This window comes from Schistocerca cancellata, chromosome 3, assembly GCF_023864275.1.
Source record: "Schistocerca cancellata isolate TAMUIC-IGC-003103 chromosome 3, iqSchCanc2.1, whole genome shotgun sequence".
NCBI lineage: Eukaryota > Metazoa > Arthropoda > Insecta > Orthoptera > Acrididae > Schistocerca > Schistocerca cancellata.
In genome coordinates this window covers 275,047,682-275,063,877 of record NC_064628.1, presented here as the reverse complement: position 1 = coordinate 275,063,877, position 16,196 = coordinate 275,047,682, and the positions used below count along the sequence as shown (strand labels likewise).

Below are 16,196 nucleotides of genomic sequence, written 5' to 3'. Positions count from 1 at the left end.
TCCTGTGTTCAGCTATCATTCTGACAGGGCACACAGGTCGGCAGTGAGATTTCTTCGGGATTATTTAGTGTTTGCAGAAGGACCAGACTGATGACAGTTCATTAAATACCTGTTCAATGAAACAGTGCAGAAACCTTGTAGGCACCTGATATTACCTGTGACTTCATAGTGCCAGACATGAGACATTGGAATGCATGAGCGAAACCATTGCACTGCACTTTTCTACAAATTAATGCTGCTTATTTTTGCAAATAAAATGTCGAAGTCAATGGTGTCAAGTCCAAGAAGCCCATGACAGTCGCCTCTCATATATCCATAGCAAGCTTCAGGCCATATCTTACCGTTATTCAGGTAACCGTTGTTCTGCGGTGTTTACAGAAAGCTGGTAGGTTGTTCGTAATTGGGTAGTTTGTTTAGTGGCCATGGAGAAAAAGGCAATAGTGAATAAACTTCTTAGCGGGACGCCTCAGAGAGAATAAGGCATTCCACACTAATCTGTAAAATGTAGCCCTTTTCTACTGTCTGCACTGCGGTGTTTGTTGGAAATAGGGATACATTCTATAGAATATGCACGATGGTAAGAAGAAACTAGCAGCACTCTCAAATATATGTGGAACTGTAAAGTGGTGCCTAAGAACAAAACACGGAAAGAGAAAGGATTAAAATTTTATTAGATCATGGCAGTGCCTATTTTATTGAAAGGAAATAATTCATGGGTCACTATACGAATGTAGTAGAACGGACATAATTTAGAATAATGATATTAGGAATGAAATAACATCAATTGAACAGGGAGTGGAATCGACACATCAGCAGGATGTGTAGTTAAAGATCATCTGTCATAATCATTAGATAGAAATCGAAGGGGTGAAGAAGTAAAGGAAACCCGAGGAAAAGACTTGTATTGGCAAGATGAAGATGTACAACGCTTGGAGTGGAAAAGAAGACTACAAGTCAGGAAGTGGACATTGTTAGCGTACCGCAAGAGTGTCTTAATTTAAAAATAAATTATCAGACAGGAAACGAAGATTATTTACAAATATATTCTCTTTTCGAATAAATACTTACCCACAAATAGGTGTACAATGAGTTGCAGGCTGCGTTATGAATTACTATGGAATTGATGACCTCATCAGTCCGTAGGTCCAAAATGACAATTTTGGGTGGACACACGTTTTTCGGCTTCGTTGTCAGATCCAAAACACCGGTGTCGAGGGCGTATAGCGTATCATCATCTGCCCATGTTTTCTGAAACAGATGGTCAGCGAAAGAAATCACAGCTTAAACTGTCGACGACAGATGTCTGTACGACAATCGTGGATTACTGCACTGAGGAAAAGATTACTCACTTTGCAACTTAGTATCGCGGTTCTTATCTGATAAGTCCTTACGGCCTATCCAGTTTGCTGTCTACAATTTAAGTAATGTAACAAAAATGTGAGAAGAATGAGTGACGAGAAGAGTTTTTATAAGTTATTGACTGAATCTGGGATAGCAAACGTAAATGTTATGTGACAGGGGCCTCCCGTCGGGTAGACCGTTCGCCAGGTGCTAGTCCTTAAATTTGACGCCACTACGGTGACATGCGCGTCGATGGGGACGAAATGATGATGCTTAGGACAACACAACACCCAATCCCTGAGCGGAGAAAATCTCTGACCGAGCCGGGAATCGAACGAAGGCCCTTAGGATTGACATTATGTCGCGCTGACAACTTTTTTTTAATTTTTTTGTCTTTGACCTCATTTTATTCGATACTGTTCGTTGCATTTGTTCGGTGCGGATGTCGGAAGACACGCGTTCCAGTTCAGTCTTGAGCTAACCCTCTGTCCAAACACGCTGAGGTACCGTGCCGGCTTCCACACAGCTACCTGGGGCGGACACTGGGACAGTGAAAATGTCACACTTCTGAAAGGAATGCGAACCTCTAGTTACAATGAAAACTTTGAAACAAAATTCATATTAAAGTAAAATACAAACGAAACCAACGGCAAATCCAAGAAGAAGTTGAACTTTAGCAATAGTTAAAATGTGTTGGAATACATTCAAGATCATGCATGACAGCCGAAGCTGTGAAGGAATAACGAGTAGACTAGCATGTCCTGAATACTACGTCACGGAGGGTAATGGTTATTACTTATTTATTTATTTACACATCCTTTTCACTTAGTAAAATTATGGACCCGCATTTCATATGCAGCCACGTTACACTGGAGGTTATATGTGAATATGTATATAACTAGCGATGCATATAGTCTTATTATGAAAAATAAAATAAGGAAAAGAGCTACAAAATTATCATTATCAATGGAACATTTTCAATTACCAACACGAGACATGAGTTTTCCACACTGTAAAACTTATTGAGTACTAGTGCTTTGTTCCGGAAAGAAAGAGAAATGATAAAAGTCAGCCAGGAAATATGATGAAGGTAGATCATAGAGAATGGAATACAAAGGCAAAGAGAACCAAATGCCAAGAAACTTTCAGCACAGAGACTGTTTGCTTGCGGAGTACGAATGTACATGCCACAGGAGACTCACAGTTATTCTGATGACGTCCACCAGCTGGGTGTTGCAGTCGGTGATGGAGTCCTCGGTGGTGTGGTGGATTTCCAGGTTGGGGTAGGGCTTCAGGAGCGGACTCTGCTCTCCGTCATAGGGGATGGTGCTCAGAGTTACCGGGATGCCGCGACGGGCAAGAGGCGTCGTGACAAATATGCGGTTACGCTGGTGATTGTCCACTGCGACAAGACGGAGATAGCAAGTGGTTTTGTGTTTTATAACAAGGTATTGAGGTAAACATGGTATTCACTGCAAGTGCAACATGACCACAAGCGCATCATAAGTTCCTGAATTCACTGCTAAAGTAATTCTGTCCTACTAACTGCTAGTGTTTCTCCTTTTATCTCTAACTTTAGATTACTATTGTAGACTGCATTACTTTTGCATACTTGAACATACTGTATTAGTCTGATTCAATTTATACAGAAATGTTTACATATAAATTATAAATCCATGTATTTCTAAACCAGAAATATATGTAACAGTAACAAACAACAATACGATGGAATATTTTACAAAGGTTATTGTCCATATCACCGTAGTTTGTAATAGCAGATATGTTTATCATAACTGTGCATTTTTCTTCTTCCTTCGTTGGTCGTATTGTCTAATCTGATTATGTTGTTGTTGTTGTGGTCCTCAGTCCTGAGACTAGTTTGGTGCAGCTCTCCATTCTACTCTATCCTGTGCAAGCTTCTTCATCTCCCAGTACCTACTGCAACCTACATCCTTCTGAATCTGCTTAGTGTATTCATCTCTTGGTCTCCCTCTACGATTTTTACCCTCCACGCTGCCCTCCAATACTAAATTGGTGATCCTTCGATGACTCAGAACATGTCCTACCAACCGATCCCTTCTTCTAGTCAAGTTGTGCCACAAGCTCCTCATCTCCCCAATTCCATTCAATACCTCCTCATTAGTTATGTGATCTACCCATCTAATCTTCAGCATTCTTATGTAGCACCACATTTCGAACGCTTCTATTCTCTCCTTGTCTAAACTATTTATCGTCCATGTTTCACTTCCCTACATGGGTACACTACATACAAATACTTTCAGAAACGACTTCCTGACATTTAAATCTATACACGATGTTAACAAATTTTTCTTCTTCAGAAATGCTTTCCTTGCCATTGACAGTCTACATTTTATATCCTCTCTACTTCGACCATCGTCAGTTATTTTGCTCCCCAAATAGCAAAACTCCTTTACTACTTTAAGTCTCTCATTTCCTAATCTAATTCCCTCAGCATTACCCGACTTAATTCGACTACATTCCCTTATCCTCGTTTTGCTTTTGTTGATGTTCATCTTATATCCTCCTTTTAAGACACTGTCCATTCCGTTCAACTGCTCTTTCAAATCCTTTGCTGTCTGTCACAGAATTACAATGTCATCGGTGAACCTTAAAGTTTTTATTTCTTCTCCATGGATTTTAATACCTACTCCGAACTTTTCTTTTGTTTCCTTTATTGCTTGCTCAATATACAGATATCCCCGAGGTCGGCTTATACCAGTTTTTCCATTCGTCTGTAAAGAATTCGCGTTAGTATTTTGCAGCTGTGACTTATTTAACTGATAGTTCGGTAATATTGACATCTGTCAACCCCTGCTTTCTTTGGGATAGGAATTATTATATTCTTCTTTAAGTCTGAGGGTATTTCGCTGTCTCATACATCTTGCCCACCAGATGGTAGAGTTTTGTCAGGAATGGCTCTCCCAAGGCTGTCAGTAGTTCTAATGCAATTTTGTCTACTCCGGGATCCTTGTTTCGACCCAGGTCTTTCAGTTCTCCGTCAAACTCTTTACGCAGTATCATATTTCCCATTTCATCTTCATCTACATCCTATTCCTTTTCCATAATATTGTCCTCAAGTACGTCGCCCTTGTATGGACCCTCTATATACTCCTTCCACCTTTCTCCTTTCCCTTCTGGGCTTAGAACTGCGTTTCCATCAAAGCTCATGACATTCATGCAAGTGGTTCTCCTTTCTTCAAAGGTCTCTTTAAATTTCCTGTAAGCAGTATCAATTTTACCCCTAGTGAGATAAGCCTCTACATCCTTACATTTGTCCTCTAGCCATCCCTGCTTAGCCATTTTGCACTTCGTGTCGATCTCGTTTTTGAGACGTTTGTATTCCTTTTTGCCTGCTTCATTTACTGCATTTTTATATTTTCTCCTTTCTTCAATTAAATTCAATATTTCTTCTGTTACCCCAGGGTTTCTACTAGCCCTCGTCTTTTTACCTGTTTGATCCTCTGCTGCCTTCACTATTTCATCCCTCAAAGGTACCCATTCTTCTTCTACTATATTTCTTTCCCCCATTCCTGTCAATTGTTCTCTTATGCTCTCCCTGAAACTCTGTACAACCTCTGCTTTAGTCAGTTTATGTAGGTCCCATCTCCTTAAATTCCCACCTATTTGCCGTTTCTTCAGTTTTCATAACCAATAGATTGTGGTCAGAGTCCACATCTGCCCCTGGAAATGTCTTACAATTTAAAACCTGGTTCCTTAATCTCTGTCTTACCATTATATAATCTATCTGATACCTTTTAGTATTCCGGGGTTCTTCCATGTATACAACCTTCTTTCATGATTCTTAAACCAAGTGTTAGCTATGATTAAGTTATGCTCTGCGCAAAATTCTACCATGCGGCTTCCTCTTGCGACTCTTAGCCCCAATCCATATTCACCTACTATGTTTCCTTCTCTCCCTTTTCCTACTGACGAATTCCAGTCACCCATGACTACTAAATTTTCGTCTCCCTTCACTACCTGAATAATTTGTTTTATCTCATCATACATTTCTCCAATTTCTTCGTCATCTGCAGAGCTAGTTGGCATATAAACTTTTACTACTGTAGTAGGCGTGGGCTTTGTGTCTATCTTGGCCACAATAATGCATTCACTATGCTGTTTGTAGTAGGTTACCCGTACTCCAATTTTTTTTACTCATTATTAAACCTACACCTGCATTACCCCTATATGCTTTTGTATTTATAACCCTGTATTCACCTGACCAAATGTCTTGTTCCTCCTGCCACCGAACGTCACTAATTCCCACTATATCTAACTTTAACCTATCCATTTCCCTTTTTAAATTTTCTAACCTACCTGCCCGATTGAGGGATCTGACATTCCACGCTCCGATCCGTAGAACGCCAGTTTTCTTTCTCCTGATAACTATGTCCTCCTGGGTAGTCCCCGCCCGGAGATCCGAATGGGGGACTATTTTACCTCTGGAATATTTTACCCAAGAGGACGCCATCATCATTTAATCATACAGAAAAGATGCATGCCCTCGGGAAAAATTACAGCTGTAGTTTCTCGTTGCTTTCAGCCGTTCGCAGTGCCAGAACAGCAAGGCCATTTTGTTTAGTGTTACAAGGCCAGATCAGTCAATCATCCGGACTGTTGTCCCTGCAACTACTTAAAAGGCTGTTACCCCTCTTCAGGAACCACATGTTTGTCTGGCCTCTCAACAGATACCACTCCTTTGTGGTTGCACCTACGGTACGGCTACCTGTATCGTTGAGGCACGCAAGCCTCCCCACCAACGGCAAGGTCCATGGTTCATGGGGGGATTTCGAATGTAATACAATTTACTAATTGTACCTTTAACCAAAAGTCATACATACCAGTATTGTAGTGAGACTGAATATGGTCACATTCTGTATAACCAACATGCCTCATATGAATTTTGGTTTCACTGTTTCAAACCAAACAACTACTGCAACTGACCGATGGATCACGAAAGAAAGAGTTAACAATGAAGAAAATTCCAATAATTTACAAATATTTATTTTGATAAATGAGGATAATTAGTAAGATGTGCTTGCTAAAACTGGAATATCTTTTTATACACTCAGATTTACACAGAAGGCTTATTTACACACAATTCCAAATAACACTGTCTTATAAGATTTACATTTCCTATTTCCTAGGAATCAGTAATGTAAGTGATGCTGTGTGACACTTGTAGTTTTACCAGCTGATTAGATAATAATCCATTAGTTACGGCAAACTAATATGCTGTCTAAGAGTGCACATCATTCACAATTCCAATAAACCAAGACTTCAGATTATTAGTTACTTGTGCAGTATTCTCGACAGTGAATAGTTTATCAAGTTCACACAATACACGAGAAATACAGTTATATCTTCAAAATAATTTTTACATTATTATGAACACAGTTCCCCTTTACAACAAGTCAGAGACAGTTTCAGTGGAAGGCGGATTAAAGGTAGCTAACATCTAGGATCAAAGTAGCTTGTGCCAGGACATTTTAGAAAAAACAGTGACACAAATGTACCATCAAAAGCCGATCCAGTGGATTTTCTTTGACAGGCATTACCCAATCCAACAGAATAAATTAGTTTTTCCAGCACAACTGAGAGATATTGCAAAAATCATTAGGTTACTGAAAAGCAGTAACTTCTCTGGCTATGTTTCAGCGAGAGTAAGTGTACTAGAAACATGCTGACTTAATAAACAGATAAAACAAATAAATTTTCTGGAGGCAGCTGCTACAAACAAAATATGTGCAATTGTAAAATACAAACCAAAATATGAGCTCTCTTGATGGTTGGCTTAGCACAAGAAGGGAAATGATCAGGTAAAACGTAACGGTCTACTTTGTGGAAGAATATATTGATTTAATGCATGTGTCACATGTAACTGAATTTCAAGTTGTGATAACTTTATGCACTACTCGCCCAGACAAGTAATACAATGCTCCTAGCTGAACAGTGTTAATGCAAACGTGGACTGCGGCTTGACACTCTCAGTCTCAGTCTCTGGCTGTTTGGCTTTGAAAAAAAAAGTCGATGTAGCACTCATCATCATCCACTTCATATGATGATGACTGTGGTACATGTGAATACTGTGCAGTGCTTATCATACTGATTACATGTCAGTTTTACTGGTGTGGGATGTATATCATCAGTTTCACTGACTTGCCAAAAGAAATTTTCCACAGGGTCTGTGGTCAGCCTACTAGTTAGTAGATAGTGAGTTAACTGCTTGGAAGATAGTTCCTTAAACAATTCCAGAACAGTCATAATAGACAGCTGAAGTCCAGCTTGAATTTCTTTCCACTGCTTCTTGCCGCTGAAACTCAATGTTGTGAACCACTTCAGCATCTACCTCAAATGCGTCATCCTATCTGCATTGTTCTTACAGAGTGATTCTACTTCATTTCCATTTACCATTATTTCATACCACTTATTAGCATTACTTATAAACCAGCTTGTTGTTGAGACTGTTTTGAAGTAAAGCCTGCTAATGCAGCAAACTGTAAAGTTGAAGCCACATTATGATTCAACAAGTTTCTAACCACTGAAACTCTCATATTTTCAAACGTACTCGGATTAATCTCTGTAGCTGACAAACTTGAAACAAGTACAGGTGCACCCTCCCCTTGAAGTTTGAGTAAAGATTCTACACACTTCAGTAAAACTGTGTTGTGACTCAGGGTATTTACTTTTACTGTGGTCCCCCACAATCTTATGTTTTGTGACAACAATTTCTAATGTTCTTTAAAATGCGGGAAACAACTGCAGCAAAATATAAGCTCTCATCAGGCAAGCCCAGGTGCTTAATTTTTCAGTTCACCTGGCTACAGATTGAATGAATTCCTAGAATTCCCCACATGCCAACACTGCTAGCACCCATGTCACTTTAAATACACTTCACTATTACACCTTGAGTATGCAAACATTCAGTTGCCTTCTTGAGGGTGTTCCAAAGTTTCTTTGGGTTTGTAGAGTTCCCAGTTAAAAAATATGCCACTACCTGCTTCCAGTGCATTGTTAAACAAACACTATTTATCTTTTTAAACCTTCGTAAAATTCAACAAATGAGCTAAGGGACATTTCATCCAATGAAAGTACAATTAGTTTTCTTTGCACATCTTCAGACTGCAACTTCACACCTAACCACTGAATAATATCATGCTGAATGCCAGGTGCAAATCTGCAGGCTCCAGTTCTCCTCCTCAGGGTCCTTGCTGATGGCAGTGGATACTTGGTGCTCACCAGATATTCATAACCCTTTGTACCATCAGCACATTTTACTTTTAGAGGAAATCGTATTGTTTTGTTTGACCATTTGCAAGAGTTTGACTCAGAAACTCTTTCCAAGTACTTTATTTGGTCTGGGTGTAAAAATGTGCTATGCTTGCTTTCCACTGAAGCCATCTTCTCTTTCATTTTCTTCATCTATGAAGGGAGAAGTATATTTTATGTGGGCCTACCATCAACACATTTCTCACTAGTGGATATTATTAGTGATAAAAGTGACATACTATAAAAACTCACAACTGCTTTCAGTCTCTTGTTTTGCAACTGCAAGTTTGCAACAGTATCGTCATCTGTACTCCATGCTTTCTGTTTCTGTTCATGTGTTTCTTTCTCAAACGCTTCAGTGGCTGGAAATATAATCACGAAACTCCATTATTTCACAGCTAAAAATGTTGAAATAAAGACAAAAGTTGAAACAGCCTTTTCAGTAACCGTGTCACCAGCACTGCGCCATTAAACAAACACAGGCATGCACTCAGCTATGAAACCAAGTTCCCTAATCCCTACATTACATTTGCAGCTACACTACTGGCATAATACAGTGTGTCAAGTGCAACAATTGCTATCTTATAATTTACGATTTATTCTTAATACGAAAGATTTCACTGACCACATTACACAGTGCTGAGAATCAACAGAACCTGCAGTAGTCCCAAAGCAGAGTTTTAAACAGAAATGCTTCATATACATTAACGTGCGTCTACAATTTAATTCCGGACACAATTTGCTCGCCACTAATTTGGTCCCTTCATAAACAAGCATCATTTCAGGTTACACAGGTAATGGTAACTGATCACAGATTGGAAGGTTACGCTCATAAATCTAAAATAAACAACGGCATTACATACGAAAACTGAAAAAACGTTGATGAATATCTCACCTTCACTGATATCTCATTTAGTCACTGTCCTTGCTTTTGAATGTTTCCGTTTAGAAGAAACTAGTTTGGGTGGATTTGGGAATTAAAATTTCGTTGGAATGGCATTTCATTGTAGCAGTCTTCTTCCATGAGCTCCCTTTAACACGAACTGTGAATCCTCAAAGTGAAGCCTTAAAAAAATTGTAAACATATAAATTATATAGAAAACATACGATATTCCAGCTGTAATTCTTTCGGTAATTTACTTACCTCACACAACTGGAATGTGTTGTTGACTTCCATTTGTTTCTCCTACAGTTCTGTAACTATTTAGCTCTCCGATCGTTATCTGTAGGAAATCTGAATAATCTGATCCTTTTAGACGAATTGCTGCTACAATTCGGTGCAGCACAGCAACCCATTTCTAAATACACAGACTTTCTAGCGAGAAACGCTCTACCCCTACAAAAACCATATGCTTCAGTCGCGTAATAGACTAGGCTCAAAACGGCCGCGATCGCAAAGGGTCATGGTAGCGTGACCAAACATGTCCTATATAGACCTTGGTGGAGAGGTGATATGACGGTTGCATGTGTGTGTGTATGGGACGCGTAAGCCGTCGCCACGCGCAGCGCAAGACTGAGAGGAGCCGCCCGCATTTGACAGTATCACACTTCCCGTAGCGCGGGATTATCATAAGAAGCTCACACAAGCGCACTGCAGTTTACACAGCTTTCAATTTTTGTTTGTTTGCTGTATATATGTAACTGTAATGCAGTGTGATGGATCCACGCTTCATCGTATTTCCATGCGAGATGTTCAGTGTAAGACTCTAGAGCCAAAGGTGAAAACCATACATGCACCAACATTTGATGAGTTTTCTGCTGCCGGCCGCGGTGGCCGTGCGGTTCTGGCGCTGCAGTCCGGAACCGCGGGACTGCTACGGCCGCAGGTTCGAATCCTCCCTCGGGCATGGGTGTGTGTGATGTCCTTAGGTTAGTTAGGTTTAAGTAGTTCTAAGTTCTAGGGGACTTATGACCTAAGATGTTGAGTCCCATAGTGCTCAGAGCCATTTGAACCATTAGATTTCTGCTGTAGCACACAGAGGCGCACTAAAGGTTCCTTGCAGTTGGTCGAGAAACTATTTTGTGTTTGCAAAACAGCGCATGAAACGTTGATTGAAACATTTAGGATTATTTTGCACGTTATAATTTAAGGAGTGGTTAACATCTCGCGATTGTACAAAGTTAGGAACACGAAAGATTTGTCTTTAGATGACTGACATTCGAGGTTGTTTGCACAGCTATCACAGATGACACTGTTGAAATTAGTTAATAAAATAAAAGCATGTTAAAGTTAAGGGTATACAAAGTTACGTACACGGGCAATTTTTTGGTAGACATATGAGTCCACCCATGCGGCTAGCACAGCTGACACAGTACAACCAAGTGAATGAGTAGGAGGCCTCCCAAAGATCAGTGATGCCCACATTATACATATTAATTGTGGGTTCTGTGGTAGAAGAGACGGCACAAATCTAATTATCTAATTTTGTATGTGTTATAAGGTAAGAGAACGTGAAGGTGCTACCCATCCCATCCTATCTGGCATGGCCCATATCAATCCAATGATGCTTGTCATCGAAAAAAATTATTGTTTTTTGTGACCAGATGTTTGACCTGAAACCTGTTTTGTATCAATTCTATACATCTGTTTGATGACCAACACTACTTAAAGTGAACTTTTATGTAACTTACCTTATTTCTAAGTATCAAGTGTGTTTTCCGTGTTAGCATTTCTGACATATAATTCTTTTATAAACAATATTGTGGTGTAAAGTGCACTTTTGTTTCCCATGTCTTAAATCTGTGTTGTACAGATATATAGTATTCTCATCTGTTACGTGATGAACAGTACTATTGTCAGTGGTTTGTTTATGATTTACATACATCTTGATCACATGTTTATTTTGCGTGTATCTTATGTACATCTGTGACGTTATCATCATGTTGATTGTGTCCGTTGCTATTGGTGTTCCTCGTGTATTGTTTACTTGTTCTGATCTCCTTTTATTAGTGCATTCTTGTCTTCATCATGTTCATTGTGTCCGTTGCCATTGGTGTTCCTCGTGTATTGTTTACTTGTTCTGATCTCCTTTTATTAGTGCATGTCTTGTCTTTCGTACATCTGTGACGTTGTCACATTCAGTGTGTCATTCTTGGCAGTTTACTTGTAAAGATCTTTATTTATTTGTACACGTCTTGTATTTATTATTAAGGGCCACTGTATATGTGAATAGTCAACTGAACTTGACACGCTAGTACACAACTGAAAACGTAATATCCCCACAGTATCCCACGTTTATGTTTGAACTGTTAGTGTTACTGTTAGTGAAGATTTTTGTTTCATTTTTGAACTGTGTGTGCGATGGTCCAAATGAACATAGATGCGCCACTTTGCCATGACTCTCAAACTCCCGTAAGAGATGCTTGATAGTCATGACAAGAAGACGTGTGATAACTCCAGCCGTGGCCACTTTCGCCAACTCGCATCGCCAGCAGCCGTGGAGGAGGAGGGACCCAGACACTTTGTGGCGAGTGCCCGAGGAGAGACCATTGCAGCCTTTCGGCAAGCACACAGTGGGAAGCCATGCAGACACTCTCGCCTCACTCACGAAGTGACATGTTACGAAGAGAGTGGCGGATAAAAAAAGTGTGCTGAGAACTGATGGACACCTGTAGCCATTAGGACGGAACGTCTAGAATGTACAAGCAAAAGCGTGTGTGTTCTCCTGGTAGCAGTCATTTTACCTGCTGTAGAAAACAACAGAGTGCCTAGAATTCCAGCACCCATGGTGAAACGCAGACAAAGCGCGGAGAATTCGCACAAGAAGGCATGTGTAAGAAGTCAGTGTTGTTAAGATGTTTTTCTCGACAGTAAGGAATTTCGTTATAAATCACGAACGCCAACATACTTTGAGATGAAGCCCAAACATGAGTCTGTCCAGGTCTGTTCCAAAGACAGCGGTTATAAATAAGTCTTGTGTAGCTGCTCTCTCACAAAACCTTCGGAATGCAGAAAAACATCGTAAGAATATGAAAACTTGATAAAGATGCTAATTCCCAAGGCACACTCCTGCCCATGACAGATATGAAATTTCGATCCTACACAGAGTGGTGTGTCCATGAAACGGCTATATTTCATTGGGCTGCATTGAAAATCTTGTCTGCCATTGACAAACCTGAAAGAAAGAAGAGAAGTTGAGGTGGGAGGTGGATGAGGAGTAAATGGGAGTTGGCGAGATGGCGCCAAAGTGAATGGACATGCGGTTTCTTCCATCTGCCTCTAACATCTGCCTTCCAACACCATGATCCCACATCTTCGGCCACACAACCAACAACAGGGTAGACGACGTGGAGATCTTATCTGGTCCTCTCTGCCAAGTCGCCATTAGTAATGAAGGCAGTTGGGGGACATGGAGAGCAATACCCCACATTATAGGTTTCCTACATAAGGGCCAGTGTACATTCAGGGGTAAACCTACTGTTCTCTTTTGATTGACAGATCATCAACCTATGGTTCTGCTAAGAGGATTATGACCCCCTTGGGATAACCCTTCCTTTTTGTTGACAGGTCCATAACCTATTGTTCTGCTAAGTGGATAATAACTCCCTGGGTATAATCTGTCCTTCTGAGAAACCCCCCCCCCCACCTCCCCTCTGCCTCCTCCTCCTCCCAATCCATCAGGAAACCTTCTACCCTCCTCCCCTCTCGCTGATACAGGTAAATTTTCAGCTCTGAGTTTCTCGAATAGCCTCCTCTCACTCAATGAATTTGATGGACTACTTACTTAAGTTGATCAATTAATTAACACATACCCCTCTGCTAGAACCCATCCCACCATTGCCCTCCCCCCCCCCCACCACCACCACCCCGCTGGCAATGCTCTGTGCTGAAGAGTAATGGCCTCACGACCGGAAATTCAATTTCATAGCAGAAGATCCATTGTTTACTAACACTACTGGCCATTAGAATTGCTACAACACGAAGATGACGTGCTACAGACGCGAGATTTAACCGATAGGACGATGATGCTGTGATATGCAAATGATTAGCTTTTCAGAGCATTCACACAAGGTTGGCGCCAGTGGCGACACCTACAACGTGCTGATATGAGGAAAGTTTCTAACCGATTTCTCATACAAAAACAGCAGTTGACCGGCGTTGCCTGGTGAAACGTTGTTGTGATGCCTCCTGTAAGGAGGAGAAATGCGTACCGTCACTTCTCCGACTTTGATAAAGGTCGGATTGCAGCCTATCGCGATTTCGGTTTATCGTATCGCGACATTGCTGCTCGCGTTGGTCGAGATCCAATGACTGTTAACAGAATATTGAATCGGTGGGTTCACGAGGGTAATACGGAACGCCGTGCTGGATCACAACGGCCTCGTGCAGCCACGTCTCGATCCCTCGGTCAACAGATGGGGACGTTTGCAACACAATAAACATCTGCACGAACAGTTCGACGACGTTTGCAGCAGCATGGACTATCAGCTCGGACACCATGGCTGTGGTTACCCTTGACGCTGCATCACAGACAGGAGCGCCTGCGATGATGTACTCAACTACGAACCTGGGTGCACGAATGTCAAAACGTCATTTTTTCGGATGAATCTAGCTTCTGTTTACAGCATCATGATGGTCGCATCCGTGTTTGGCGACATCGCGGTGAACGCACATTGGAAGCGTGTATTCGTCATCGCCACACTGGCGTATCAACCGGCGTGATGGTATGGGGTGCCATTGGTTACACGTCTCGGTCACCTCTCGTTCGCATTGACGGCACTTTGAACAGTGGACGTTACATTTCAGATGTGTTACATTTCATGGCTCTACCCTTCATTGGTTCCCTGCGAAACTCTACACTTCAGCAGGATAATGCACGACCGCATGTTGCAGGTCCTGTACGGGCCTTTCTGGATACAGAAAATGTTCGACTGCTGTCCTGGCAAGCACATTCTCCAGATCTCTCACCAACTGCAAACGTCTGGTCAATGGTGGCCGAGCTACTGGCTCGTCACAATACGCCAGTTACTACTGTTAATGAAATGTGGTATCGTGTTGAAGCTGCATTGGCATCTGTACCTGTACACGCCGTCCAAGCTCTGTTTGACTCAATGCCCAGGCGTATCAAGGCCGTTATTACGGCCAGAGGTGGTTATTCTGGGTACTGATTTCTCAGGATCTATGCACCCAAATTGCATGAAAATGTAATCGCATGTCAGTTCTAGTATAATATATTTGTGCAATGAAACCTGTTTATCATCTGCATTTCTTCTTGGTGTAGCAATTTTAATGGCCAGTGGTGTATAAAAAATTCAGTTTGCAGGGGTTGGATCTCTCTTGCTCATCCTTCTCTGCTGTTTGGGAGGATGCAGGTATTGCAAAACAGAGCAAACGTGCTGCAACGTACAATATGTTGTTTGAGGTAACTGGATGGTTTCGAGTACAGTGCTATACTGTACCATTCGACAGAAAAAAATGGTGCATATGCGCTAGGTGTTGGCAATTGTACTACACAAGCAATTTTATAACATGGAATAAGAAGTGATGTCATGATCGCATGGGTAAAAGTGACATTAAATGGATAAAATTAAAAAAGGCAGAAATACGTATAAATTGAGGAAAAGTACTCCGAAATGTGGGGACATTGAGGTAGTACTTGCATGTCTTCTGCTTGGTGCAGGCCAATCCTTGTGGAAGGGAGCAAGTATGTGACAGCAAGAGGAATACGAGAACACTGACATGGAAGCAGCGGGAACCAGAGAAACAGTCATTCTTCGTCGACAGTGTTAAGGCAGTCAGAATAGAATGCTTAATGTGGATGTCCACCAAATGTAGAGTACTAAATTTATGTACGTCGTATCACAAGCCCAGATGTGACCCCAAAGTTATCGGCAATCGGCATATTAATTTTTATGAAGTGTTCTTAGCTAAAGAGCGTTGGGGTAACTGCAGTATACACCTACAGTATGGAATGCATTTTTGACCCTGTGCAGGACTATTTAGGTGTTTTAAACACTAAGAAGCACTATTGACAATGTGCTTCTCAGTATTCGCCGCCAGTCACAACCTAGCGGCGTTAGCTAACAAACAGTTGCTGTGTGGGAACATTGTACTGTGTGTCTGTTGAGGAAATAGTGACACATGCAAGTCGATTGCAATGTTTTACTGGGAAAGGGAGCCATCTCCCTCTAATTTTTCATGGATCTGCGTTAATGGACGACAGGAAGAGGATGGAGTGATCAGTTGTGGGGGAGAGAGGGGGATGTTGCTGCAGGTCGTTTATCATTTATTTAACCATATTTTTTTCGTTTTTCTCTTGGGGTGCATCAGCTGTGTGGTGTAACCTGCGATCAACTCGTATACAACTGTGTGTTCTACGTGCGACTTAGAGCGCTATCTACCTGCGAGCATTAACAGCAAACCTCTCCAGACCACAGTCATCAGAGAACTTCCAACTCAAATGTGATGAAACATGTTCATCGATGGAAACCTATTTCATTACCCTCCTCTAACGAGCGAAGATGTATGTGAAGTAGCCCATTTCTCTGCCACAGTCTTCAGTTTCATATAGGTACGAAATGACTGTTACTATACGTTTCATGTTCGTCCTATCCAAAGTGCATGA

General features: G+C 41.2%; 1 protein-coding gene across 1 annotated transcript in view; it reads right to left on the bottom strand.

Annotated features, from left to right (window-relative positions):
• The window catches only part of LOC126174938 (protein yellow-like), a 32,071-nt gene that overhangs the window by 7,346 nt on the left and 8,529 nt on the right, over positions 1-16,196 (bottom strand). Inside the window, exons 2-3 of the mRNA XM_049921394.1 lie at positions 2,544-2,743; positions 1,069-1,248 (exon numbers count right to left, since the gene is read on the bottom strand). Coding sequence (XP_049777351.1) covers positions 1,069-1,248; positions 2,544-2,743 — 380 coding nt within the window. The remainder of the gene's footprint in view (positions 1-1,068; positions 1,249-2,543; positions 2,744-16,196) is intronic.